The 27,968-nt window shown below is 37.0% G+C and overlaps 1 protein-coding gene across 4 annotated transcripts in view; it reads left to right on the top strand.

Moving 5' to 3' along the window:
* Window positions 1-27,968, top strand: part of SPTB (spectrin beta, erythrocytic) — a 166,026-nt gene that overhangs the window by 70,341 nt on the left and 67,717 nt on the right. For all 4 annotated transcript variants that reach the window (XM_031952714.1, XM_023502855.2, XM_031952716.1 and 1 more), the window contains exons 5-15: window positions 1,916-2,007; window positions 2,430-2,510; window positions 2,913-3,028; window positions 3,853-3,965; window positions 4,753-4,940; window positions 8,832-8,949; window positions 9,740-9,898; window positions 12,251-12,553; window positions 13,888-14,038; window positions 15,448-16,318; window positions 16,833-16,970. In XM_031952714.1, the coding sequence (XP_031808574.1) occupies window positions 1,916-2,007; window positions 2,430-2,510; window positions 2,913-3,028; window positions 3,853-3,965; window positions 4,753-4,940; window positions 8,832-8,949; window positions 9,740-9,898; window positions 12,251-12,553; window positions 13,888-14,038; window positions 15,448-16,318; window positions 16,833-16,970 (2,330 nt within the window). The remainder of the gene's footprint in view (window positions 1-1,915; window positions 2,008-2,429; window positions 2,511-2,912; window positions 3,029-3,852; window positions 3,966-4,752; window positions 4,941-8,831; window positions 8,950-9,739; window positions 9,899-12,250; window positions 12,554-13,887; window positions 14,039-15,447; window positions 16,319-16,832; window positions 16,971-27,968) is intronic.

Genomic DNA, 27,968 nt, shown 5'->3' with positions numbered 1-27,968 from the left:
AGAAAGAACAGCAATTCATAGAACATTTGTCCAGGCCTTTAATTTCATTAAAGGAGAGACATCCTAGAGATAGCTTGATGGTGCAGTGGATGGAGCACCAAACCTGGAGTCAGGAAGACTTGAGTTCAAATCTGGCCTCAGATACTTACTAGCTATGTAACCCTGGACAAGGGTCCAAGGGTTTATATGTCCATATAAACTGGACAAGTCACTTAACACAGTTTGCTTACAGTTTGTTTGTAAAATATGGACACATTGGAGAAGAAAATGGCAAACCAATTCATCATCTTTGCCAAGAAAATCTGATGGACCAACCCCTGGAGTCATTAAGAATTTGACTTGACTGAACAACTAAACAGCAACAAGGGGCATTCTGCCATTGCAAATTAGCAATTGTAATTCCCCTTTATAATTTTAGAAAGTCATCTGGGGGCACCTGAGAGGTTAAGTGACTGTTAAGTCACAGTTATGACATAGCCAGTATGAATTCAGAGATAGCATTTGAGGACAGCTTTTTTATGCATTATAAGGTAGTGGATAGAGGCATGGACCTGGAGTCAGGAAGTCTGAATTTTAATCCCCTTAGATACTTACTAGCTGTGAGACTCTGGGCAAGTCACTGAACACTGTTTGTCTCATTTTCTTTATCTATAAAATAAGCTTGAGAAGAAAATGGCAAACTACTCTTGAATCTTAGCCAAGAAAACCTGAAATGGGTCAAGCAAAGTTGGACATGAATGAAAACAAGTAAAGAACAATGAAAGAATTTTTAAATTAATCTACATATTTAGTAGTATATAGCTATCAACTTATCCTCTGGAAAGATTTCTAGATATCAGCAGACCTGAGTTCAAGCTCCAGTTTCAACGTATATGAGTTATTTAACCTCAAGCAAATTACTTGGTTCCTTTATTTTTAAAATAGGTGTAATAATACTGGCATTATTTACTTTATGATGTGAGAATCAAATGAGATCCTATTTGTTAAGTCCTTTGTGATATAAAATTCTATTTATTATAAAAAAATCTGTTACCATTGTAGAAAACCCATACCAAAACAATGAATTTAGGGTTCACATATCTGGTTTGCTGAGTGATCTGGGAATAGAATTAGATATGATAAATCATATTGACAACTGCTCACTCTTTTGAGTGAGGATAGAAACAATGCTAACTATGTTATTGGTTGTTGGAAAGACTTGCTCTTTCTTTTTCTCCCCTCTCCAGTTTTTTTCCCTATCTCATCCTGAAATTATAGAGCTACAGTAGGCATCAGGGAATTTTGAAAGGAATAAGGAGACAGAATCATCTAGCCAATCTGTTGACCATTTGTCTAATCCTGACCATTTCAAGTTTGATAGTGTCTGGGAAAGAATGAGCTCCTTTGGGTAGGGATGTCTGTGAAAGTATAGGGGCATGTTTTAAAGGTTAAAGGAAGAATAGATATAACTGTTTGGCTTGAATTCAGGGAGCCCATCAGACCAGGAACTTAGACTACTGACTGATCTGATTTCACGCTCTGTGGATGGATGAGATATACAAAATAGCAATAGAATCAGGAAGAAAGAAAAGGAAACAGGAGTAACAGTTAAAACACAGTCTATCCAGGTGATGACATTTTTCTGTGGCCCAATTTTGTCCCTCAAAAGATGAAGTCTAGTGTCCTCTATCCTAATTTAGTTTTCAGCATCTCTTTCTTAAGTTAATGAAAGGCTCATTCTTACACAAGAAAAACTTCCCTTCCCCATTTCCAAAGGAAGCCATTGGTAATGATTTGGAGATGGGGAGTCTGCTTTTGGTTGGGATTTACACAGGTCAGGCAATCTGTACTACAGATCAGAATGAGAGGAGAAAGTATACAATAGAAATCAAGAAGCACAGAAAGAATCTCTCTTATTTTTTTTTCCCACTGCCAGATCCAAGACATAGTTGTTCAAACTCAAGAGGGTCAGGAGACTCGCTCTGCTAAGGATGCACTACTGCTTTGGTGTCAGATGAAGACATCAGGGTATGTTCTGTCAATGCCAGTCACTGACTATCTCACACCCACCACCACAACTACTGCCTTGCTCTCCACAAAGCACTGCCTCCAAAGCACTAGTGGACATATAAACCTTATTACTCCAACTGATCACAGCCTAAAAGTAATTCATACAAAATCTATCCTTACTTGTTGTAGTGAGTGATGAATTATAGGGTTCTTCATCAAAATGGTCTTATTTTTCTTTTATTGAGAAAGCATGTGAGCTATTTGGTACCTGGCCATTTGATGAGGGAACATCCTTGATCTGATATTGAGGATGATTTGATTGGGAAGAGGGATAAAGTCATTCTTTAAAATATGCAGTGGTTCTCACATTTCATACACATACACTTGAGAGTCTAATGAAATCCATTTCTCACTTTAAAAAATGTTTCTCTTGAATGCAGTTATCCCCACGTCAATGTCACCAATTTTACCTCCAGCTGGAAGGATGGTCTGGCCTTTAATGCCTTGATTCACAAGCATCGGTAAGAGGTCTTTAGAATCCTGTTGAGATGTTTTCTTAATTCAAGGGGTAGTCTTTCACTTCACATAGAAGTTGTTATTTGAAATTCATGTGAATCTTATGCGTTAAGAATTTGTAATTTTTAATACTTTTAGTACTCCTCCTTTCTTAAATGCCTATGATATCCTCTGCCCTCTTCTTCCCATTTCTAATTGCATTGTTGTTCCCTCTTGCTCTTTTTATTTCCCGCAAAGTGTCTCTTCTCCATTATTCTTGATCTCCACTTTCTCTTCCATGCTGTTTCTCTTGATCAGCCCAAGATCTGTCTCTCTCTGTGGGCAGATTTAATCCCGTGCTCTAGCTTCCCTGCTAGATGCAGATGCTATAAGTGATCTCCTTGTTAATATTCTGGCTTCATTCCCAGGCCAGATTTAATTGACTTTGAGAAGCTGAAGGACTCCAATGCCCGACACAACCTGGAACATGCATTTGATGTGGCAGAAAGACAACTGGGCATTATCCCACTCCTTGACCCAGAAGGTAAACCCAACATGTTCTCTCAACCTCCATCGTATTTCCAGACCAATTTCTTCATTGCATCCCAGAGTTATAACTAGGAATATTTTCACTAGGGTAAAAAAAACATATGGGGATGAGGTATAGAGGACAGACTGACTATAGATATATTTACATGAGGAGAGGAGGCAGCTCAACTTTTACCACTTTGGAGGTTGAAAGAGAAAGTGAGTTTCTTGAGAGAGACTAAGACTGAGGATGCAGAAAGGTTGCCCAGAATCTATTGTATTTTGTATCTTAGTACCATAAGATAAGATATGGTGACGGTAATCACCACAGAAAGAAAGGATGTTAGCACCAGGGACCTTGGAGCAAAGCCGTATTTTCTGTGTAAATGACAGCTTTAAGTAGACAGGAATTCAACCAGGGCTTTCTTTTGTTGCAGAGAGCTTTTTGGAATAGCAGTCAACACTTATAATGGGCTATTCCTCAATTCTAGGTGCTGAGTGAACCCTGAGACACCACATACTTTTGCAAGGTCTCACCTTATACATGTGCATAACATAATGTCTGACTTATATTGCAACTCTTAAAGTCCTTCCCACCCCTAACTGCTTTCCCTTTGGATTTTTTTTATTTCCTGCCTCTAAAACCACAGACACATTTCTCCCCCATTCCTGTTCTTTGATGTTTCCTTAGAGACTGTTGTCAATTCTATGACCCACAACTATAGTGAGCTCAGTGCTACAGGAACACTGTAGTAAGCCTGATTTTTCCTAGGCTTCTAGTTTTTTCCTCAAATTGAATGACTAATTGCTATAAGAAGGCTGGTCACTTTTCTTTTGCAGATGTCTTCACAGAGAATCCTGATGAGAAATCCATCATTACTTATGTGGTAGCATTTTACCATTATTTCTCCAAGATGAAGGTGCTGGCTGTGGAGGGCAAGCGTGTTGGCAAGGTATGAACCAGACAGAAAACTAGTAAGTCCCCTTCTCCCCCTTCTTATTGGACTCTTACCAGAGCCAAACCCAGTTCAAAGTCTGGGAATTTCTGTGACTTATATTCCTTTCTCCCCTTTTGTCATTAATGAGTCTTGGATTATCACAGAGTTTAACAGTATGGATTCTCTATGTGGAATCCATACATTGTTTGGATTCTAATTATAATGGACCAGCAGAGGTTCATGTTGGAAGGTGGTTTATAGTCGATGTGGGTGTAGATACTAACAAAACTCCAAAGCTGAATTCTTTCAGTTTCATATCTTATTCTAAAAGACATCATTGTCTAAGTTGTGGAGAGCCAAGTTCTAAGGCACTAATTACTGGCTTGCCACACCCCTCTATCATTTTTTTTCTTGTGATTTTATAGCTCTCAGGCCCTTAGAATATGCTAGGTATTGTATAGACAGTCTGCCATGATTGCTCTGTAGGTGAGCCATATGTAGCTTTCCCCAAAGGTAACATCCTTCTGCATAATGACAAACTTGAGTTTTTTCTGATAGTGTCAGTGAAAATGAAGCAAGACCTCTCTGGCTTGCTCCAGGCAGGAGTAGTGAGCTAAGGGCATGTATGCCAGTTGAGAAGTGGATTCGCTCTAGTAGCTTGGTGCATAATATGCCTAAAAAGAGGTAAACCATGATAAGAATTCCCTGATTGTGATTGCCATGAATAGTGTCATTATTCATTAATATCATTATCATCAATAATAATAATAATGCTAATGTCAGTGCTGTTTACAATTATCAGGTGATTGACCATGCCATTGAAACTGAGAAGATGATTGAAAAATACAGTGGGCTGGCCTCTGATCTGCTTACCTGGATTGAGCAGACTATTACTGTCCTCAACAGCCGCAAGTTTGCTAATTCCCTGAGTGGGTTACAGCAGCAGTTGCAATCTTTCAGCACCTACCGAACTGTGGAGAAGCCACCCAAGTAAGGGTCATATCTTTACAGACAGACATTTATTGAGTTAACTAGGAATGCATTTATTTATTCTTTCCACAAGCATTTATTAAGCACTTGCTGTGTGCCAGAGTCTGAGCATACAAAGACAAAGAAAGAAATAGGCTCTGTCTTCAAGCAGCTTGCATTCTACTGGAAAGGAAGTACCATGTACATAGAAAATTAAATATAAAATATATGCAAAATAATTTCTGGAGAGGATGAGAGTATCAGCAGCTTATCAGAATAGACTTCCTGTGATATTGAAGGTGATATTGATTCTAAAGAAGTGGAGGTGAAAAGGAAGTGTGTTCTAGGCATGATGGATAGCTTGTGCAAAGACAGGGAGACAGTGCAATGTTGTGAATGGTTGGCAGTCAACAAGTCAATTTGGTAAGAATATAGTGTGTGAAGGAGAGTAACCTGGAAAGATTAGACTGGAGGCAGGTTACAAAGGATTTTAAAAGCCAAATAAAGGAGTTTTAATTTTATCCTAGATGATAATAAGGGTATTTAGAGAAACAAGATGAATCTTAATTTGGTAGGTGTGTGGAGGATGATTGGAGAGGAGAGAGGCTACATATCAATTATAAGTCTATTTTAGTAGTCCAAGTGAGAATGAGGTTCTGAACAAGGCTGGTGGTTGTTTGAGTGGAAAGAAAGTGACATATGAAGAATTGTACGTGTATCTGGACAACAGATTGGATGAGGATGAAGGTGAAAGAAGAGTCCAAGATCACTGAAATTTTATATCCAAGTAAGTGGGAAGGATAGTTGTGTCTCTAACAGAAATAAGGAAATTTGGAAGAGGGAAGAGTTCAGGGCACTTCTCCCTCTAGCTCTTGGTTTGATACTAATGACATTTATAAATAGTAGCAGAATATGAGAAGTGTTTGTTTTTAGAAATGACACCACTTTTCTAGTATTTTGTATAAAGTATCCATATCTTCTTATTCTTCCATAAGCTCTGGAGTATTCTTTTTTAGGAAGGGAGATATATTTGCCCTATTGTTGCTATGACTATATTGACTAATATTGTGGCAGTCATTATTGTCACAAATGTGTGGCAGCCATTTCTAAGGTAAATAGCATTACATATGTAGCCTGTAGCCATGGAACAGAAGGAAACTTATTGAAAAGTTGAGGGACAGGGACTAATTTATTCTTTCTTTTGATGTCGGGATTTCCTGAATGAATAAAGTTCTTCCACCAATGTAGGTTAGCACCTTTTTTTCAACTTGTGAGTTGTTTAGAACACTGAGAAGTTGAGTGGCTGCTCAGGGTTGCACAGCTGGTATGTGTCAGAAGTAGGACTTGAATTCAGATCTTAGTGCCTCTCCCACAAAGGTTGGGATTTCTTTGGTGATTTTAATTCCTTTGGATCTTTCTCCGTTGTGCAAGAGGTTAAAATTCTTCAAATCAATACACACACACCTTTTCTCAATCTTGACTCAGCCCCATATAACTCATCTGTGCAGGGAGTCAGGCATTATTTATTAATTAGTCCCATTCTGTAACTAAGACAGGTGATTTTCCAGACTTTTGTTTCTTAGCCTTCTGCTCTTCAATTCACCTTTGATTTAGGACTGCTGTATTGTTTTGCTCTAATGAAATGCCCATTTCTCTGATCCCACTACCTTCTATCATCTCATCCTAGCACCATTGTGTGTAATTGCCATTAATCATCAGAGTTATATCCTTCCTCTCTTCCTCTTCCTCCTCTAGTTTAGATTTGCCACTTCCTATTTCTGAACTTTTCAAGCCTAAACTTAACAGAGTTTCTTTTCTACTTCATCTTGGGTAATGATTTGCAGCAAAATAGGGTAGTGGATAGATGGAGTCAGGAAGGACTGTGTTCACATGTGGCCCCAAATACTTCTTAGCTATGTAATCTGAGAAAGTCACTCAACCATTTGCCTTAGTGTCCTTCTCTGTAAAATGAGGGGTTATAATAGCACTTTTCTCTCAGGATTTTTATCAATATTGAATGAGAATAATTGTGAAACAGCCCAATTCCTGGCACATAGCAAGCAAGCACTATATAAATATTAGTTACTGTTGTTATTATTTGTACTATCATAGCACCTATTTATGCTGTGAGGATGAAATGAAATAATTTTTGTAAATTTAACACAATGCCTGGCACAAAGTTAATACTTTGTAAATGTTTATTCCAAGCATCTACAAACACACACGCACACATGTGTACACATACACATACATACCAAGTATGGTCTTGCTTATCTGCCAATAAAAATGGCCCAACTCTGTAGAAGTAAATTTCATCACTCATCAATTATACCTGCTTCTCCCCTGCTTTCTGTCTTCCTAAACTCTCCATTCATGGCTCTTAAACAAGGAAAGTTGAGACATGGAGTCTAGAATGTACCTATAAACAAGTATCTGATTTCTTTTCTGACACTGACCCACTTTTAAGGTCCTAAATTCAATACAGACATCATCCCTTGTGAGAGTGGTAGGTATTGTGCACAGGGATGTTATCTCTTGGCTATATAGACAGTGTTTCAGGGCCAAGGCTCTTGCAAAAAGCATTTATGGAACACTAAGAATTGTTGGTTGTTTCTTGGGTTGGAGAATTCACTGTAGGACTGATCCTTGGAATACCACATTAAGAATTCTTGAAAAAGCTATAGAATATTGTTTCAGACTCTTCTGTTATCTTATTTTTGATAAATTTTTTCAATTAGTAAGTGTTTTTCTCCCTTTTTCCCTCTACAAAATGAAAGAAACAAAAGAAGGAAAGGAATAAGCATTTATTAAGCATCTACTATGTGCCAGGCACTGTGTAAGTACTATACAAATATTATCTTTTTTGAAAGAAAGAAATATAAAATCCCTACATCTTATTAGCAGAGTCAAGCATGCAAATTCCCATATTGGCCATATCCCAAAATGGATTTCTCATTCTGCATATTGGTCCATCATTTCTTGTATTATATTAACAGACTCAAGCATGAAAATTCCCACATTGGCCATATCCGAAAATGAGTTTCTCATTCTGCCCATTAGTCTATCATCTCTCTCTGACATGAGCTAGGCAGCATTCTTTATCAGTCTTCTAGAATTGTGATTGATTATTTCACTGATCATAATCATTTGTTTTTACATTATTGATGTTACAGGATAAGTTGTTTCCCTGTTCTTTTATTTTAGAGTGAATTGAAGATACCATTGAAATTTATAAGGTTTTGTAGAGATTTGCAGAATTGGGAATGAAATTGAGGCCACATTAAGCTAGAGCTTTGACCTGGGGATTCAAGTCTATATAGACTATTTCTATGTCTCCTTCCTGCCAGTCATATGGCTTTTGCTTTTCTTTTTAACAATAATTTTTAAAAGATTTTGGAACTTGTTATGAACTTAGGTTTGTTATAGTCCACAGATTTTTGAGAGTGGTTTTTTGTGCAGCATGTCTTTATGAGGATAATGCCCTGTTAATGTTTTTATTGAAGACTTGACTAAAGAGCTTACCAGAAAATTGCTGTATGCAGAATGACTGAGGCATTGCTTCGTATTGATTAATGCAAAGATTGGTCAAAAGTTGTTAGAAAACATTCCAGTTTGTTACTCCCATATAGAAGCAAGTAAGAGACAAGTGCTCAGATGATAATGGCTATTTTCTCTGATCTATATTGTGATGATACAAGCTTTGTTTTGTCTTGGCTGGTAGATGTCCACAGATATTTTGACAACTGAACAGGACTATAAATCTTTGTTTGCTTTTCTGCTTCCCTAGCTTCCAGGGGAAATCTGGCATCATTTCCAAACTCTTTAAGTCTTTGGGATAACATGTTTAGTTTGAATAGGAGATTTTACTTTGGAGATCTGGAGACTAATTTTTCTTCCTCTGTTCTCATTTAGATTTCAAGAGAAGGGAAATCTGGAAGTCCTACTTTTTACCATCCAGTCCAGGATGAGGGCCAACAATCAGAAAGTGTACACACCCCATGAAGGGAAACTTGTGTCTGACATTAACCGGGTACAACTGCATTTTCCATTATGCTTTGCCAGGGAGGTTGATTGGGTTCCAGATAACAGTATAGGGAATTGATCAATACTGGACCGGGTAAATTAAGTCTTGTTCTTCAGTGTTATTGATTCCACATGCAGGTTATTTTGGGGGTACTACCTGAAAGCAGCAATCAGTCAAAATCCATTCACCATCTATCAACTCAATCCATTATGTATCCTGATACATACATGCATTTCTGGGCATTTGTTTCATTGGTTACCATAAATATGACAAAAAGTGAGGAACATTTACAGATAACATTGTTGGTTGTTTCTTTTTTTGTGTAACAAATCAGTCAGCAAGTATTAAGTATTTAGTAATATAAGGCACTGAGCTAAGTGCTAGAGATACAAAAAAAAAAAAAATGCAGAAACACAGCCCTTTATTCTAAGGATCTCACATAGTAATGGGATGGAGTGGGGGAAGAAATGTGCAAAAAAAATTTTGCAAGATTTTTAAACCCCAGGAAATCCTAATAGATATATATGACATAGGTGAAGGAACAGACTTTTGATGTTGCTATGAAGGATTAGAGAAAAACTTGTTCTCAGAAAACTTGGTTACCTGGATATGTGGGTCAAAGGCTGCTATTATAAGTTTATCTTCATTTATTCAATAGAGTATTGACTTCTTCTCACACCCCTTCAAGTGTCCTAATTGTACTGAGTGCCTCTTACAGAGATGGCACCATAATTGTCATGGAACTCCCACCTTTTCAGAACATTCTATTTCTTACTAAACCTGTTTCTACCTGTAGGCCTGGGAAAGCCTGGAAGAAGCTGAATATCGGCGAGAGCTTGCCTTGAGGAATGAACTCATTCGTCAAGAGAAATTAGAACAATTGGCCAGGCGTTTTGACCGCAAGGCAGCAATGAGGGAAACATGGCTCAGTGAGAACCAGCGCCTGGTCTCCCAGGTAATGTTTGGGGTTATGATAAGTGACTCCAGGCCCCTGGCAGAGAGAGGCCCATAATAGCCTCTGGGGAGGTGAGCTGGCACGAGAGTTGTGGTGCTAGGGCAGCCCAATAGGTGGAATGGACAGCATATGTATGTGCCCAGCATTTCAGAGATGGATGGCTGAGGGGAGCATTAAAGTTGTGGACCATCTAGACTTTGCTTAGAAGACCTTCCGTTGTGGTCATTTCAGAAGTACATGAGCAAGTCTGCCATCTCTTTACCATTCTGTCTCTCTTGCCTTAGAAGTCTTCCTCTTTTATTACTTCTCTGTGGCTCTGTTGCTGATTTTGTTACTTTTTACTCTGTTATGGGCAAATCTAGTGACCAAGCAGTATGCTTAAATATTAGTACTTTAAATTTTTTTATTTATATCCTTGATGACCTTTTTTTTTAATATAACTTTTCTCCATCACCTTCCCAGCAAGTTCTTGTAGAAAAGAAAAAGAATAAAAGCAATTTAGCAAAAGGAGAGAAGATACCAACTGAATCTGAGAGTAAATGTAGTAGTGCTCCACACCTGTGATTCTCCACTTCTGTAAAAAAGTTGGGAAATGCATTTTTTTTTTCTTTCTCCACTGGGTCCAAACTTAGTCATTTACAAATATGTTATTTAGTTTCGTGACTTTTGCTTTATTTTGTTTTCACTGTTGTTTCCCATTTACTTTATTGTGATTATTGTATTTATATATTTTCTTGATTCTACTTATTTCATGCTGTATCAGTTTGTCTAATGTTGTTCATAATTTTCTAAATCCATATTTGTTGTTTCTTACGATATAGTACTATTCTATCATGTAGCATGCTACAATTTGTTTAGCCATTCCCTAATTAATGGGTATCTACTGTGTTTCTAGTTCTTCACTTGAATAAAAAGCACTATTATGAGTATTTTGATATAGATGCCACCTTTCTTATTAGCTCTTATCATTTAACTTTTTAAATTTCTTCTCAGCCTTTTCTCATTATAAAAATGTCTACCCCTGAATGCAGATCTGGGCTTGTGTTTTATTTCTCTTTATACTTGTTTCAAGTTCAACCTAAATTGGAAGCAACCAGAAATCCTTATCTTTTATCTTTAAGGAATCCTGTGGGAGATAAACCGATTATAGATGTTAAGTTTCATTTCCAGAAAGTGTCATCAAAGTTAGTTTATATGGGCTGTTAGTCTCAGCTAAAGTTAGGGTATAATTTGACTATAGATAATAGTTCTATGATACATATGGTCAGGATACAGTGTATTTAGGTATGTATGTGTATATATTAGAGAGAAAGAGCAATGTAGTTTTTTGTTTTGGGGTGTTTTCTTTTTGCTGGTCCTTCATATTTGCTCTAAATATAGAAGACTTTGGAATATAGGATTCCAACATATTTATCTAATCTGAAATTGACCACAGAGCCTTTTCTTGGAGACAATGTCTCTTCCCCTCTAACATGAAGATTGAAATTAAGTTCATGCTAGAAACAGAAAATAAGTATTCTGGAAGAATTTTTAAGTATTGTATGTGCAAATGTAAATTCCTGTAGGTGGAAACCAGATTGTAGACAGATGAGCTCTTTGCTCTGCCCATGTCTAGGAGAAAAAAAAAATAATTAAGGGCCAAATTTGCCACTGTGAAGTTCCTTAAGCCATATAGACTAAATAATGACACTCCTTAGAAAGTACTTGTGAGCTGCTCAGACTTTCAGAACTTGGCTTTGAGTTAGAAAACAAAAGAGCAAAGCTAGTTCCCACTTAAACTTGTCTAGCAATGTAGTGCAATGAAAAAAAAAGATTGGATTTGGAGTCAGATGGTGTGGATTCTCTGATACTGCTTGTGTGACCTCAATTTCCTCATCTTTAAAATTATCTGAGCTCTAAAGTCTTTTCCATTTCTAAATCTGTGATCATTTAAAATCAGAGCTACAAATATTTAGGAAAAGCCAGAATTCTGGGATTGGAGTAGAGATCTACATTCAAATCCCATCTCTGACAAATAATAGTCTTATGACCCTGGACAAATCATTTAACTCCTTCTGAGCTGTAGTTTCTTTATCTTTCAAATGGGGATAATTGCAATACTTATTTCAGAAGCTTGTAGTGGAGTTCAAATAAGATAATATGTAATCTTTAAAAGTATTCCAATAATGCTGGAAACTATTTTTTGAATGAACCTAAAGGTTTCTTTCCAATGACTCATTGGCAAACAGTCCAGTTTCTGATGATGGCCTTATTGTGTCTATATTTGGATGAATCCGAATCTTCTGCTTGAATATGCAGAATAGTCTAGAAATCTGACATTTCCATTTTTGTTTTCTCTCCCTGGGGGAGCAGGATAACTTTGGTTACGACCTGGCAGCTGTGGAAGCAGCCAAGAAGAAGCATGAAGCCATTGAGACAGATACTGCTGCTTATGAGGAGAGGGTGAAGGCCCTGGAAGATCTGGCACAGGAATTGGAGAAGGAGAACTATCATGACTTGAAGCGCATCAAGGCGAGAAAGGACAACATTCTGCGTATGTGGTCCTACTTGTTGGAGCTTCTGCAATCTCGGCGCCAAAGGCTGGAGATGACTCTGACGCTGCAGAAGCTCTTCCAAGATATGCTTCACAGCATCGACTGGATAGATGAGATCAAGGTCTGGCCTCTCAGTGGTAGATCTCTCTCCCTTCTCCATTGCCAACACCTAGCAGTTTTGCCCTCTCACTGAGTGAGAGCTTAACAACTTTACTACTAATTTATACTTCTTTGACTCCTTTCATCTGGGAATCACATACCCCTTTTATAAACATCCAGACTGAAGCTTTCTGGTCCTTCCTGCCCAAGGTTAGGAGGCAACGAAAAAAACACAATCTCTGTCTGTTCTTACCCACAGTTAACCTGGAATCTACCCATGATCTGCATAACTGACTTAAAATTAACTAAGTAGACATGAATGACAAAGATAAGGATTCATGATCTGGGCAAGAATTGGACTAGACCAATAACTTTTAACTGATTGTTACAACCCCAAATAGGGTAATTGAATGTGGAGGTCACAAAATTGTGATTTATTATCAATAAATATATTTTATATAACTATATATCTGGGGTCATGTAAAAATTTCTCAGGTACAAAGGGATCACAAATGGAAAAAGTTTAAGAATCCTGAATTAGGGGCAGCTAGGTGGCTCAGTGGATAGAGCACCATCCCTGAAGTCAGGAGGACCCGAGTTCAAATTTGGATTTAACACTTTCTAACTATATGACCCTGGGCTGACTTGCCCACTTAACTCCAATTGCCTTAGGGGGAAAAAAGAATCTTGGATTAGATAATCTCTGAGGTCCTCTTTTTTCTACTTCTTCCAGACAAATTTTTCTTCTCTCCCAATCCAGCTTTTAAAAAGTAGATAAATTTTTTACCTACTTTCTTTACTTCTTACTGTTAATTTAATTAACAGTGAGATGTCTATTTAAAAGGGAAGAAGAGCAAGACCAAGAGTCTTAATGTTTGCAACCTGAATAATCACCACCAGACTATTGAAAGATAAAGATCATCTCTGTACAATATGAAAGGTTGCTCCCTGTCCTCTGTTCCACTAAGCTTTACCTGTTTCCATGTCTTTTGGTACCATGCAATAGGAAGAAGAATACTTTTATTTTCATTGAATATTTACCATGATAGTCAACATGAATTAGTGAGGAGAGAGGGCATCAGAAAAATGTGAGATCATAGCCTGCTTCTGAAATGTACTGGCTCTCTCAGTGCCTTCAGATAATTCTCTAAGACTAGAATTTGCAAAGAAAGAGCTGACCTAGGTTAGTGAAGTTAATTCCTCATTGTGCCAATGAAATCACAGGTTTAATTTTTAAAATAAATTAGTCTTAACCATTCTAAATGCCACTGAATGCTTTCTCCAGAATGGCTTCTCATCTCCTTTCTTTCTCTATAGAGGTACATTCATCCTCATATTTTATCCTTCCTTTCCTAGGTTCACCTCCTGTCCTCTGAATTTGGGAAACACTTGTTAGAGGTAGAGGACCTGCTTCAGAAGCACAAGCTGATGGAAGCTGACATTGCCATCCAGGGGGATAAAGTGAAGGCAATCACATCAGCTGCTCTCCAATTCACGGATGGGAAAGGTAAGGCAAAGGATATTTCCTCTTTGCTTCAAGATTCCATCTTTCTTCCCCTTCAGTGAAGTTCTCCCACAGCAAGTTCTCCTTAGGGCCCCAAACTCAGTTTCTTTTTGTCTTCATCAGATAAGGTTCCATGAAAGGAACTGGAAGGGTGAGACATTAGATACCAGGAAACTATTGTCAAAAACAGGGCTTGAAATCAGATTTGAAGTACAAGAAAATCCTTACCCTTTCATCCAGTTCATATGAATTACAAGATAAGAATCATAAATTCCTTGAAGTCAAGTACCAATGACATCTTGGTTTTGTATTGCCTCCAGAATTTGGCATATTGCCCTGTGTATAGTAGGTAGTGGAGCAGAGAACAGAATGAAAAGATACCAGTCCTATAAAGGGAACATCCTAATATTTTCCTAAAGAGTTAGAACAGTATCTCAACATTGATTTTAAAACAAAAAACACCATTTGGATAAAGGCTCTCCCACCAAAAATGCTTCTATAAATTCAGTAGATCATTTAACAAGCACCTATTATGAGCCATCCCTAGAGATACAAATACAAAAGTGTGATGGTCATTGGCCTCAAAGGGGAAATAAAACATAGAGGAGAATGGTGGCCTAGCAAGAGAGTTTGAGCTTATAGGATATGGATCACAGGAATTGTGATTCTAGGATCATACCATATAGTTGAGAAGAGATCTTAGAGACCATCCAGTCTATCCCCTTCATTTTATAGATGAGGAAATTGAAGTCCAGAGAAGTCAAATCATTTGCCCAGAACCATATGGGTCAGAGGATATTCCTACTATTTCTAGTAGCAGTGACAGTATTGATTTGATTATTATTCCCAAAGCAAGAGGGGCAGGGTACATCAGTGTCAGTAGAGTGACAAGATGCTCAAGCTGGGTGAGCCCTCCTATTCTAGTATATGACTGGATGAGATTTAAATCATAGTCTGGGGAAGGCTAGCTATGATGTTCTGAGGTGAATTTTCACTCCCTGACCTACCATAGTAGATAGTCCAGCCCTAGAGCTGAGTCCCAAAGCTTAGAAGACTCCATCTTTTAGTTTCCAAGAGATATTTTAGTATTCCAAGAGATAAAATTAAAATTTGTCCAAAAAGCAACTTCACTTTTCTCCAGGCCAGTAGGTAGGTTTATGAGATAGTCATGAATAAGTATGCTAATGAAGAGACCTGAGTTCTAGCTCTGACATTTATATTCCATGTAACTCTGAGCAAATCATTATTTAACCTCAATAATACTTGCATAATCTTCCTCACTAATGCTTTGTAAATCTGAAATCCTGTAGCAATGTGTTATAACCAATTTACATCCTTAGTTTTAATTTTACAGTGAAAATGAACCTTTTATCTTTCTCTTCCCTTTGTTTTTCCCTTTCTTCCTCACTTAGGTTACCAGCCTTGTGACCCCCAGGTTATCCAGGATCGGGTCAGCCACTTGGAGCTGTGCTTTGGAGAGTTAAGCTCAATGGCAGCAGGGAGGAAGGCCCGTCTAGAGCAGTCCAAGAGACTGTGGAAGTTTTTTTGGGAGATGGATGAGGCAGAAAGCTGGATCAAGGAAAAGGAGCAGATCTATTCCTCATTGGACTATGGCAAGGACTTGACCAGTGTGTTAATCTTGCAGCGTAAGCACAAGGCCTTTGAGGATGAACTTCGGGGACTAGATGCCCACCTGGAGCAGATAATGAAGGAAGCAGAGGACATGGTGGCCCAAAAGCATTTTGGGTACCCGCAGATTGAGGCCCGCATCCGGGAGGTATCTGCCCTTTGGGACCAGCTGAAGGAGCTGGCTGCTTTCCGCAAGAAAAACCTCCAGGATGCTGAGAATTTCTTCCAGTTCCAGGGAGATGCTGATGACTTGAAGGCCTGGCTGCAAGATGCCCACCGCTTGCTCTCAGGAGAGGATGTTGGACAAGATGAAGGAGCTACACGAGCCCTGGGAAAAAAGCATAAGGACTTTCTCGAAGAATTGGAAGAGAGTCGAGGGGTGATGGAACACCTGGAACAGCAAGCCCAGAGCTTCCCACAAGAATTCCGGGATTCTCCTGATGTGAACAACCGATTACAGGCTCTTCGGGAACTTTACCAGCAGGTGGTAGCTCAGGCTGACCTACGTCGGCAAAGGCTACAGGATGCTCTGGATTTATATACAGTATTTGGTGAGACAGATGCCTGTGAACTGTGGATGGGGGAGAAGGAGAAGTGGCTGGCTCAGATGGAGATCCCAGATACCCTGGAGGACCTAGAGGTGGTACAGCACAGGTCAGAACCAGTTAATACATTCTTTACAATATCTGGGAGGGAGAATGGGGTAGCTGTGATAACAGGTTGGCCCTCCTGGCAATCTGGCCATCGATAATATCCACCAAACCTTTTGTCTAAACCCTTCTGCCATTTTTCTTCTGTTAGGTGAGCCAATAACATGTCTAATAACCATTCTCTCTGCTCACACTAGCCTAAGAGTCGTACTTTAATGGTATTAGGTTATGAAATTAAGACTGTAAATATGAAATTAGACTATGTTGGTAGATTTAGCCTCAGTACTAAGAGAGTAAAGGTGGAGTTGAGGGAATTTGACAGTAGCAGGTATCCCAGAATGGCATTTGTCAAATTTCATTAATGTCTTCTCTTTTGAATATAGGAACATGATGTTTAAGAAGTGGTGGGAAAGAATTTGAAATCTTACTTCTCTGGGATTTGACTGCACATCTAGTGGTGATGTTTCTGTTATTCTTGTTGCTGTGTTATACACTGAATGTTGCAATGTTTGTTTTAGGTTTGACATTCTGGACCAGGAAATGAAAACGCTGATGACACAGATTGATGGGGTGAATCTTGCTGCAAACAGCTTGGTGGAAAGTGGTCACCCACGTAGTGCTGAAGTGAAGAAATGTCAGGATCATTTGAACCAAAGGTACAGAGTAGAGCTTCAGGGTGGAACAATTTCATATGGGCCCATTTGTATCATTGTTGTGGTAAGGCTTGATGTTGGGATGCCCCTTCTGCAAATCTGGCTTTCTGGCATACCCCCAGAACAACAGTCAATCAGTCATCGTGCATTTATTAAAGGAAGAAATAGTCTAGACTCTACCTTCAAAGGAGTTCACATTTTAATAAAGAAGATGAAAATGCAAATAATAAGACTTTTCTTATATAATAAGCATATTCACTCTTTTTAATATAAAGTGACTTTTTATTATAAAGCTGGGATTTTTTAATATAAAGCTGACTACCTATACTGATGATAAATGGGACACCCCAAGGTACAAAAATGTAATTCTAGAAATCCTTTTGTAAATAGAATGTCCCTATAGAAGGCCAGTGTCCCGTAACTATATAGATACTGATTCTCTTTACAAATTCTAACATGATAGTTGTTTTATTTTTGTTTTTTACTTAATTTAGGGAACTAAAGCATGTTTGAACGAGATCAGCTTCTTAAAAAAATAGCTGATCAGTCAGATGGTTGTTGGTTTAATGAGAGATCTTTATTTTTAAAGGCTATTAAGTTATCATCCCTAGTGCTACAAGATTGTGTTATCCTGCCTTCATCTGAGAATCTAAGGTACATGTTTTCATAGACTTTTAGTATCATAGTCCCACCCAGTATAATAATCACTGACAGGTGTTTATGTAGCCCTTTCTTGAATATTTCTGCTGACAGTGAGCAACAGGTGGAGCAGGCAAGCAAGGAAAGCTGAACTATCAGTATTCTTGTGAAGATCCTCTTCCTTCTTTTTGTGGAGACATGGATTTCCTTCAATTCATACCTAGATAGATCTTTGTCTTAAAAACCTGGATGTCAATATATATATATATATATGGCTACCAGTAGTTTGAAAATTAAACCATCATTTTACATCAGGGAGCATCTTATTAGTTCAACTCTCAAGAGAAATCTTTCTTCCTCTAATGCTCTGTGCTTTAAATTAAATATGTGGCTTGCATCTCTAGCTTGTTTCTACTGGTAGATTCAATTTGGATGGCCTTATAAAATCTTGATACTTTAAAACTAGTTTTTTTCTAAGTTTTCTTCCTCTTTTCCTAATCTTATTGCTAGTGTTTAAGTAGAATTAGCATAGATTTGAATGAGCATCCTTCTTTTAATATCTTGTCTGAGAAAACACTTAAAAACAATACCATTTACAGAAATAGCAGTTTTAAAGGCAGTCAAAGTTTACCACTACAAGGCAGGAGGGAGGAGAAGTGTGGCTGATTTTGCTTCCATCCAGTTCTCCATTAGGGAACAGGAAAATTAAGGGACTACAAATGTAGGTGGATAATAGAGGGGAAGAGATTTTCTCTCTTAGGAAAGCATAGCAAGAATCTCCATGGTGGTCTCACCAACAATTATGTATTGGCATCTCAGATGGTCAGGGGTGGACTCTGGAAATATGTTCTTGACTCTCTTTCAGACATTAATAAAATTTCTCATAGTACCTAGTACATAGTAGGTATTTTTAAAATATTTGTTTACTGATTGACTGGCATGCTCTTTTAGCTCCAACCTCTATCATTTTCCATCTGTCCATCAAGTCAGACTCTCTGGTTCCCCCCTCCCTCCCACAAATCCCTTTTTCCAAAGTTGAGGGCAAGCTGAGGAGTCCCAATCATCATTAGTTGTATTATGGGTGGTTTGCTATTATGTCAGGTCCAAAAACCCCTTGGGGCTTAAAGAATACTATTCTATTAGTATTAATAGCTATTAGGGAGTCCTATCCATTTCCTCTTTATTTCAAGCTTTTATAGGAGTAGTTTCAAAAGGTTGGATGCACCCATTCCATTTATGGAAGCTCATTCCATTATAGACAGTTTTAGTTGTTTAAAAAGTTCTTATTAAGTAATTCAGCTTAAACTTGTTTCCCTGTGACTTCTTCTTATTGGTTTTGGTTTTACCTTTTGGAACCATGCAGATTTGATCTAATTTGCTTCCACCTGACTGCCTTACAAGCATTTGAAGATAATGCTCATCATCCCCCTGGATTTTATACTGACTTCCAATTCCTTCTTATGCGTTTTTTGGACTTGAGACCCTTTTAGGCAAAACTGGTGTGTTGAAATCAATAGCAGTGCTGGCAGTGTAGATGATACATGCACAGGAAAAGGAACAGAATAACTTTGATTGAACCATGTTGCTGAAACAAGACTATAGAGGATTTATGTCGGGACTGTAGGGTTGATTTTGAGGCAAAATTAGAGAGAGGCAAGGTGGCTTTGAGCCAAAAGACAAGGTGAGACAAGTTGTAAAGGACCTGCATGTAGATATGATTCATTAATGAAGGGAAGAGAAGCTTAGCCAACTCCCTAAACTTATCACCATTTATTGATTTATTAGAACTCATAGAATAGATCTTATTTAGGACTGGTAGGGATGTTTAGAAGTCACTTAATCCAAGACCCTACTAATTTTACAAATGAAGAAATAGAGGTTGGAAACATAAAAATGATTTGTTCAAGATCATGTAGGTAATTAAGGATCAGAACTAGAATTTGGAACTAGTACTTTTGATGCTAAAGCCAGTGTTCTTTCTAGTACATCAGACAGCCTCATACAAACCTAAAATAGTTCCTCCTGTGCTTCCCTAAGTGGGGATTTGAAGTGTAATGGGAACAAAAACACCTTAAAAGCAGAATTATTTTTAGCAGCTTTATGTATCCTTGGACTTTACCTCTCTAGGTCGCATTTTCTTAATCCTTAAAATGAGTGAATTGAATTAACTGGTCCCTTTTTACTAAATGCTTTGACCCTGCCTATTTATGCTATAAAATCTGTTCAATAAATGCTTTGTCTAATGAGTGGATGGTTACTTTTCTCTGAACATAATCTAGTGTGTCTATCTTTCTTAAAATGTAGAAACTTGAACTGAATAATCTTCCAAGCCTATTCTAATCAATGCAAATCATAAGATGATTACTTCTCCCAGTTAATACACTATATATGTTAAAGTTGATCAATGGTGCTTTTCCTTTTTTTTCAGTCATGTCACACTGTTGCCTCATATTAAGTTTGTATTTGCATGAGATCCTTAGGCCTTTTCATGTGTATTGCTCTTAAGTCATCTCCCTAAGCAGTTTATTTTTTTTTTTATCAGAGTGTAGGGTTTTAGATTTATCCCTATCTTCACTTTTGGGAGGCATGCCAAGCTCTTTTTGAAAGTTGATTCTGGAACTCACTTCCCCTGAGAGAGGAAGAGAGAAAAGATGTGATATCTGAAAGGGAAAAGCCTTACACTCATCCTTCTTGGCAAACTTAAGCTTCTGGCTATCACAGTAGTATAGAAGCATGGCCAAGGTGCCAGTGAGTACTCCTGCATTAATTGCTCTAGCTCTTCACTTAAACTGAATGGTCTCTTCCTGGCCCTTTCTGTTAATATATGCCTTCCTCTCTTGATAACCTCTCGGTTCTTATAGGGTAAGGAAGAAATAGAGCCATTCCTTTAGGACCATCCCCTCTTTCATCCATATATCATGGCAGGCCAAAAGATTCCATTCTGGCCAGGGTATGTTCTTATCTCTTGGTGCATTTCTTTAGGTCAGAGAGGAGTAAAATGATGCCATCCCTTTAATGACACATGCCCTCTTTCATCCATAAATCTTGGCAAGCCAATAGATTCCTTTCTGGCCAGTGTATTTGTTTATCTCTTGGTATATTTCTCTGTCAGCCAAGAGAATAATGTTACCATCCTTTTTATGACATATGCCCTCTTTCATCCATATATCATGGCAAGCCAAAAGATTCCATTCTGGTCAGTACTTCATTTTATCTCCTGATGCATTCATTTTCCTGTGTCAGAGAAGTATTCAGGGTTAAAGTATTCATATTCTGTCTATTAGTATTAAGTGAGTATTCATGAACTTCTTTCCAAGATTATGTCCCTGGCAAGAATGACTGTTCTGAGCATTTCTTTCACTTATGTTCTTTTTATGTTATAGTTAGTTGTATGCAGCTATATATAGTTTTATGATTTTCTTCTAGTCATTTTCCTCCCTCTTAACTCAAGTTGATTCTTTTGCCAAACTTAATTTTCACAAATTATATGTCACCTAGAATCCCTTCATGTACCATTAGCTATGATCTGAAATATCAAAACCTATTCTTTATCATATACATAGAATTATTTATTTCCTAAAGTCATAACCCTCCATTGCAAAGAAAGATAGAAATACCATCTGTGCTTATGTTCAATTCTTCAGATCCCATACCCAGAACAGTGATTTATTTATCTGGGTTTTTTCAAGCCATATGATTAATTTTCTACATAATGCAGTCTGTCAGTCTATCATTAAGTAATAGAAGGAAGGCAATAAAATTAAGAGATATTAGGAGAGGCTTCCTGTAGAATGCAAAATGGCTGAGACATGAAGGAAATGAGGAGGTGGAAATGAGAAAGGATAGTATACCAGTCTGGGGGACAACCAGAGAAAATGTCTGGAGGGGAGAGATGGAGTGTCTTGTTTGAGGATCATCCAAGAGTTTACTGGATCAAAGAAGTTGGGATAGGGTGAGATGTTAGGTGTAAGAAAATTGGAGAGGTATTTGGGCTAGTTATAAAGTTCTTTAAACACCAAATGAGGATTTTATGTTTAATTCTAGAGGCAATAAGGAGCCATTGGAAGTTACTGAGTTTGGGGGAGAGGCAGGGGTGACATGGTTTAAGACATGTTTTAAGTGACATGCTTTAAGAAAATCACTTTGGCAGCTAAATGAAAGATGGAGTGAAGCAGAGAGAGGTATGTAGCAGGTAGACCAACCAATAAGCTATTCCAGTAATCCAGGCATAGGGAGATGAGGTCAAGTATCAGTGTGGTGGCCATATTGGACAAAAGAAGGGGACATAAGAGAGAAATATTCCATAGATGGAATCAACAGACCTTGGCAATAAATTGGAAGTGGTAGGTAAGAGAGAGAGGATTTGAGAATGGCACTAGGTTGTGAGTCTGGAGGACTGAGAAGATAGTGGTAGTTTTAAAATTATAGGAAATTATGGAAGCTGGGAAGGCTTAAAGAGAAAGATGAGTTTGCTTTTGGACTTGTCGAGCTTAATATGTCTACATCCTTTGACATGTCGTAGGAAGTTGGAAATGTGAGACTGGAAGTCAACAGAAAAGTTAACTATTTAAGTAGATTTGAGAATCATCAGTATAGATAACGATAATTGAATCCATGGGAGCTAATGAAATCCCCAAGTAAAGTAGTATAGAGGGAAGAGATTGGGAATGAACTCCTGTGGGAGTCCCATAGGTAATGGGCATTACCTGGATGAAGATCCAATGAAGGGGAGAGAGAATTATCAGACAGTAAAAGAGAACCAGGAAAACATAATGTTCCAGAAACCTGGAGAGAAGAGAATATTGAGGAGATAATCAGTAGTGTCAAAGACTGCCAAAACATGTCAAGAAATACTGCATTTTCTATATAATAGAAACAAAGGGCCCTTGCAAATGGTAAGAGTAAAGTCTGTTTCACTTAATCCAAAGGCTGTGATTGCTAAAAGAACCCTTCTTTCCCCTTTCCCCAGTTCTCACAGATTCACATGTCCTACTTTCATCAGTCTTTAACATTGTGAAGAAGAGCTGCCTGAATGGTTAATATTTGAGCTAAATCCCTCCTTTGGTTATTGCTGTTGCCTCTCATCAACTACGCCCTATAGTTCTGTATTGGAAACTCTTGGTTCTTTTTTCAGGTCCTTTCTTCACATTGTACAAGCTTCTTATAAGATATTTTGTCTTTGAATGAAAGAATTTTAGAATTGGAAGCAATCTTAGAGATCATGTAATTTAAATCTCTTTTTTTCATATGTGAGAAAATTGGGGCCTAGAAAAGTTAAGATATTTACCCTAGATCACCTGATAATTCAGTGGCAGAGCTGGGACTTGAATACAGATTCCAAATAATACTGTTAAATATTAAGAAACAATGGACTTTACACTTTTTGGCTGTCTCTTTAAAATGAAACATACTTAATTTTATTTTTAGATAGTTTTTTATTATATATTTAATTGCTACAAAAAGAAATCCAATATACTTAAATGAATTAACCCTACAGTTGTTCAGAATACTATCATGAGACCAAGGGATATTGAGCAAGAACATGACATTTTATTCTTTGGGGAGTTTCTTTATAGGATCCAAGATCTTTGCCTTTTGGAAGATTAGTTCATTGAACATGTCTATGTGAGGTTTCTTTTTGTTTCCCAAGTCCTAAGTGCCTGTTCAGCTAATGGGTGCTTATCTTACTAATGGGAAGGCAATTCTATAAGCATTGTGTACTTGGTCTGAACTGGATTTGCAGAGGAGAGAGAACCTGAAACCACCACAAGATTCAGCTTTCTGTGACTCTATAGCCCTTTTTATCCTACACAATATTCTGAACCAATGTCTGGGCAAAAAAAAAAAAAAAAAAATTCTCATCAAACTGACTTTTTCATCCAGCAATTCAGGTGTCCCAGAATTGGCAAGAGCTAGATTTTAAAAAGAAATGATACCAGTTCTAGCCAAAGCAGTAAATAAATGCTGAAACATCTTTTTTCCTCTAGTGGATGAGCAATACTGACTGTAATTACAGCTTTCCTCAGAGCCTCTTAGAAGCTCAGTGCTTTTTATCTCGTGAATCTTTACTACATCCTTTCCAGGGGGCTTTGTTTTCAGATGGAGAAAAATTGAGTCATAGCTGTGAGCTGCCCAAAGACATGAAACAAAATTAGGAATAGAATCTAGAAATCCTACTTCACAAACTAAGGTTGTCCCTCCAGATCAGGCCATTCATCTAAGTGATGTCAAACTCACATGGAAATGGATTCATTAAAATGTACATGTAAATCCCTGTGGGCCACACATTGACTTAGAAAACCACATATTAACATTGTTATATTTATTAAATATTTCCCAATTATATTTAAATCTGGTTTGAGATACTTGAGGAGTGTTGTTCACATTGGGCTATATATTTGACACCTCTGATCTGAAGAATTTCTCTTCTATTTTTACTTCTCTCACTTGTTTGTGACAAATAAGCCAATTTCCCATCTTACCAATTCTATAGTGTTTCATTGATTGGTTGGCTGAGACAGTTTTCCTACAGGCCATTATTATTTGGGCAATCATTGGCCAAATTAGGGAAAGCTTCAAGGATTCTTCTCATAGAACATGATTTTCCCCAACCCCAATTCTTATTCATTCATCAGGTTCCCCATGGTGTGACTCATGCATAAACATGGCTCAGTGACCAGCTACACTACAAAACCAAAAAGATGAAATGGAAATAACAAACTAATTAAAGGATAATGGGCCTGGCTGAAGGAGAGGAATGGGAATTAATAAACAGCTTTAGCGGTCAGCTAAGTGCCAAAAGCAGTGTTATAGCCCCAGAATCGGGCATATTATGTCTGTTATACAACTTGATTATAGTTACATGAGCAACAGTCTTACAATAGGCTGTGGCAGCTTTCAGCTCTTTTAGAAGGACTTTCTCTATTCAGGGAGAGACCTGCAGATATCCCAAAAGATGTTAATGACCCAGAGAGTGAAGTTTGTCCTTTTAAGACATTCCATCTATTGTGATCTTGGCAATAGGCCAGGAGACATTATGCCCTGGAAGATTTCAACCATTTTGCATAGTTGTTTCCAACCTAATAAAAAATTAATTTTACTTTTTTTTTTAACTAATACTATTTAGAGTATTGATTTGAACTGTAAAATATCAAGTATAAATGTACACACACACACACACACACACACACAGCAAGTGAAAACCCTGGAGGGCTAGACACTTTCATGCTCAGAACTAGTCACTACATCTAAGACTCCAGCCACACTCCCTGGCTTTTTTATCAAATTTATTTCAGTTCCTGTGTTCTCTTTTCTAGTTCTGGAATCAAAATATTCAGTATCTGATAGCTATAAATGTTTTTTTGTTCATTCATATATTGTCTGTAGTTTTTGATTGTTTATTGATAGAGATGGTATGATAGACTTGGAATTGGGAAGACTAGGGTTCAAATCTTGATTCTGACAGGCCAACTATGTGACCCTGGACAAGATATATAACCTTTTACTGCCCAAGTCTTTTCCCTACATCCATGAAATCATAGATCTGGACAAAGATAAAGGCCTCTAACATTAGGCCCTAATATAGATTATTAAGCATATACATTTATATATATAATTATTTATAGTATATATATATATATATTTATTAGTATATATATATATATACTATATATATACTATAAATATATATATATACTATATATATATATATACTATATATATAATTATTATTTCTTTTAAAATACCTGAACAATAAAAGTTTTCCATTTCTCAGGGAATTGGTGGGTGGGACACAGGAAAAGTGTGGCCAAATTTACCAATAAAGAAGAAGCACATTGAAGAATGGATTAGGAAACAAAACTGAATTGATGCTTGCAAAAATACATCTTAGATAACCATATTCAAAGTAAAGAGTAGGAGAAAAATCTTCTATACTCAAGCTGGATCTAGAAAAGAAAGTTATAATCATGATCACATGTAAAATGACAACAAACCTAAATACTTAAATAAGGATAAGCAGAGAAACATTAGGACTAAAGGTAGTATGTGCATGTACTTTATAGCATGTCAATTAAAGTTTTTGAAGAAAAACTTAATGCAATGAAAAAAGAGCTAATTAGACATTAATGTTAAGTGGCTGTGACATTACAAAAGCAACAGAAAAATATGTGAAAATAAAATTAGATTTAAATAAAGTGTTGGACACACTGGATGTGAAAGACATCCCTCTCCTTCTTCCTTCTCTTTTTCCTTTTCCTCCTCTCCCTCCTCTTCTTCTTCCTTCTCTTTCTCCTCCTCCTGGAAACTTCTAAATAAGAATGTTAGAGAATATACATATTTCTCAAGTTTCTGTGGGGATCTAATCCATCATATGTGCTTGGGTACAAAGAGCACCTAAATTCAGAAATCTTAAACATATTTTACAGACTGTAGCACACTTAAAATGGTAATCATTTAAGGAAATTTGATCAAAAGATGGACCTAAAAGAAGACTAAAAAATAATAGGTTAAATAAATTAGGCCAAAGACCTAATCATGGAAAACTGATAAATGATTAACTAATTTTATTTTTAAAAGAGACAGCAAAACCAAATTAATGAATTGAAAAGCAGATTTCACAAATAGAGAGTAAATAGAGAAAATTATCAAATTACCATACCAACAAATGACAAGAGAACTTAAAACCTAAATGGAATGGATGAATAACTACAGAAACTTAAAATGCCCATATTAACAAAATAAAGGCTAGATTTCATAAACTTAAGTTGAATGATTCATAAATGAATTTTTCTGGAGAAAACACTGGAGTTCAAGTGGATTTTAGCAAACATTCTGAGACATTGTCTCAGTTTGGTAAATTACTTGTTTTCTTTGGGGGGGAGGGGAACATAGGGTCCTGGTTGCCAAAGTAGGGAAGTGATAAAGTAGAGGAGAACTATATATCACAATCACAAATAAGCATTCCTGCAAAAACATTATAATGGCAAAAGAATTATAGCACTGTATCTCCAAAATATTCATTATGATCTAATTGTATTTATATCAGAAACACAAGAATAAACATTAGAAAACATTAGCAAAATAAACATGATTATACATTATCAGATGCAGAACAAGCCTATAAGGTTAGCATTCATTTATGTTTTTAAAAAATCACGCACACTAAAAAGCACAGGAACAAAATAGAATTATTCTTAATATCAAAAACATTTATCTAAAACTAAGAGCTAGCATTGCTTTTAATGGAGAAACATTGGAAACTTTCCCGGTAAGATCAGTAATGAAGCAAAAATGCTGATTATCACAATTGATTTTTAACATAATACTAGAAATGCTGACTATCGCAGTAAATAAAAAAAAATAAAGGAAATAAGCATTGGAAAATTAAAGGTCAGGTTATCTTTTTGTGGATGATCTGATGGTTTGCTTAAAGAATTAAAAATTGAGATAATTGCTTTTACAAGTAGTAGACATCAGAAATCCACAAAATCATCAGCATTTCTAATAAATTGAGAAATTTTAGAAAAATATCACTTAAAATAACCCTATATTAAATATCCGAGTATTGATCTATTTACACAGAAGATTAATATAAATAAGACTACAAAACAATTTTCACAAAAATAAAGGGAAAACCCACACAACTAAACATTATTCATTGTATCTAGCTGAACCATTGGGTCACACCAATATGAGAAAAATGTTGTTTGTTGTAACTTGGTGGTTGCAGTCATATTTGACTCTTTGTGACCTTATTTGTTATAAGGTTTTCTTGGCAAAAATACTAGAATGGTTTGCCATTTCCTTCTCCAGCTCATTTTACAAATGAGGTAACTAAGACAGGCAGAGTGAAGTGACTTGCCCAGAGTCAGGCAGATAGTAAATGACTGAGAACTGATCTGAACTCAGGAAGAGAAGCTTTTCTAACTCTAGACCCAGCACTTTCTCCATTGTTTGTATGGAACCCCATTCTCTAGGGCATTCTATAGAGGATCTGGAATCAGGAAGACTCATCTAAGACAACTCTCTCATTTTATATATGAGGAACTATTTTGATTATATATTTAAAAAATTTTTTTAAGCTTTTTCACAAATAAGTGAGTGTTGTCCCCATTTCAGCTGAGGAAACTGAGGCTCATAAAAAACATTGTAAGGTAGCAAGAATTCATCAGAGGGCCAGGTCTTTTTCTGTTCTCTGTATAGCAGTGCCTCCATGTGGTCACAACAGGAAAATACCGTGGCATAGTAGACTGGATTTCAATCCCAACAACCACTATTCCCCTGTGACCTTGGAGAATTCTTAACCTCCCTTAATCTAGATTTCCTCATATGTAAAATGTGGAGTTGGGACTAGAATACCTC

Source organism: Sarcophilus harrisii, chromosome 2 (assembly GCF_902635505.1).
Source record: "Sarcophilus harrisii chromosome 2, mSarHar1.11, whole genome shotgun sequence".
Taxonomy (NCBI): Eukaryota; Metazoa; Chordata; class Mammalia; order Dasyuromorphia; family Dasyuridae; genus Sarcophilus; species Sarcophilus harrisii.
This window is presented reverse-complemented; position numbering and strand designations above follow the sequence as displayed.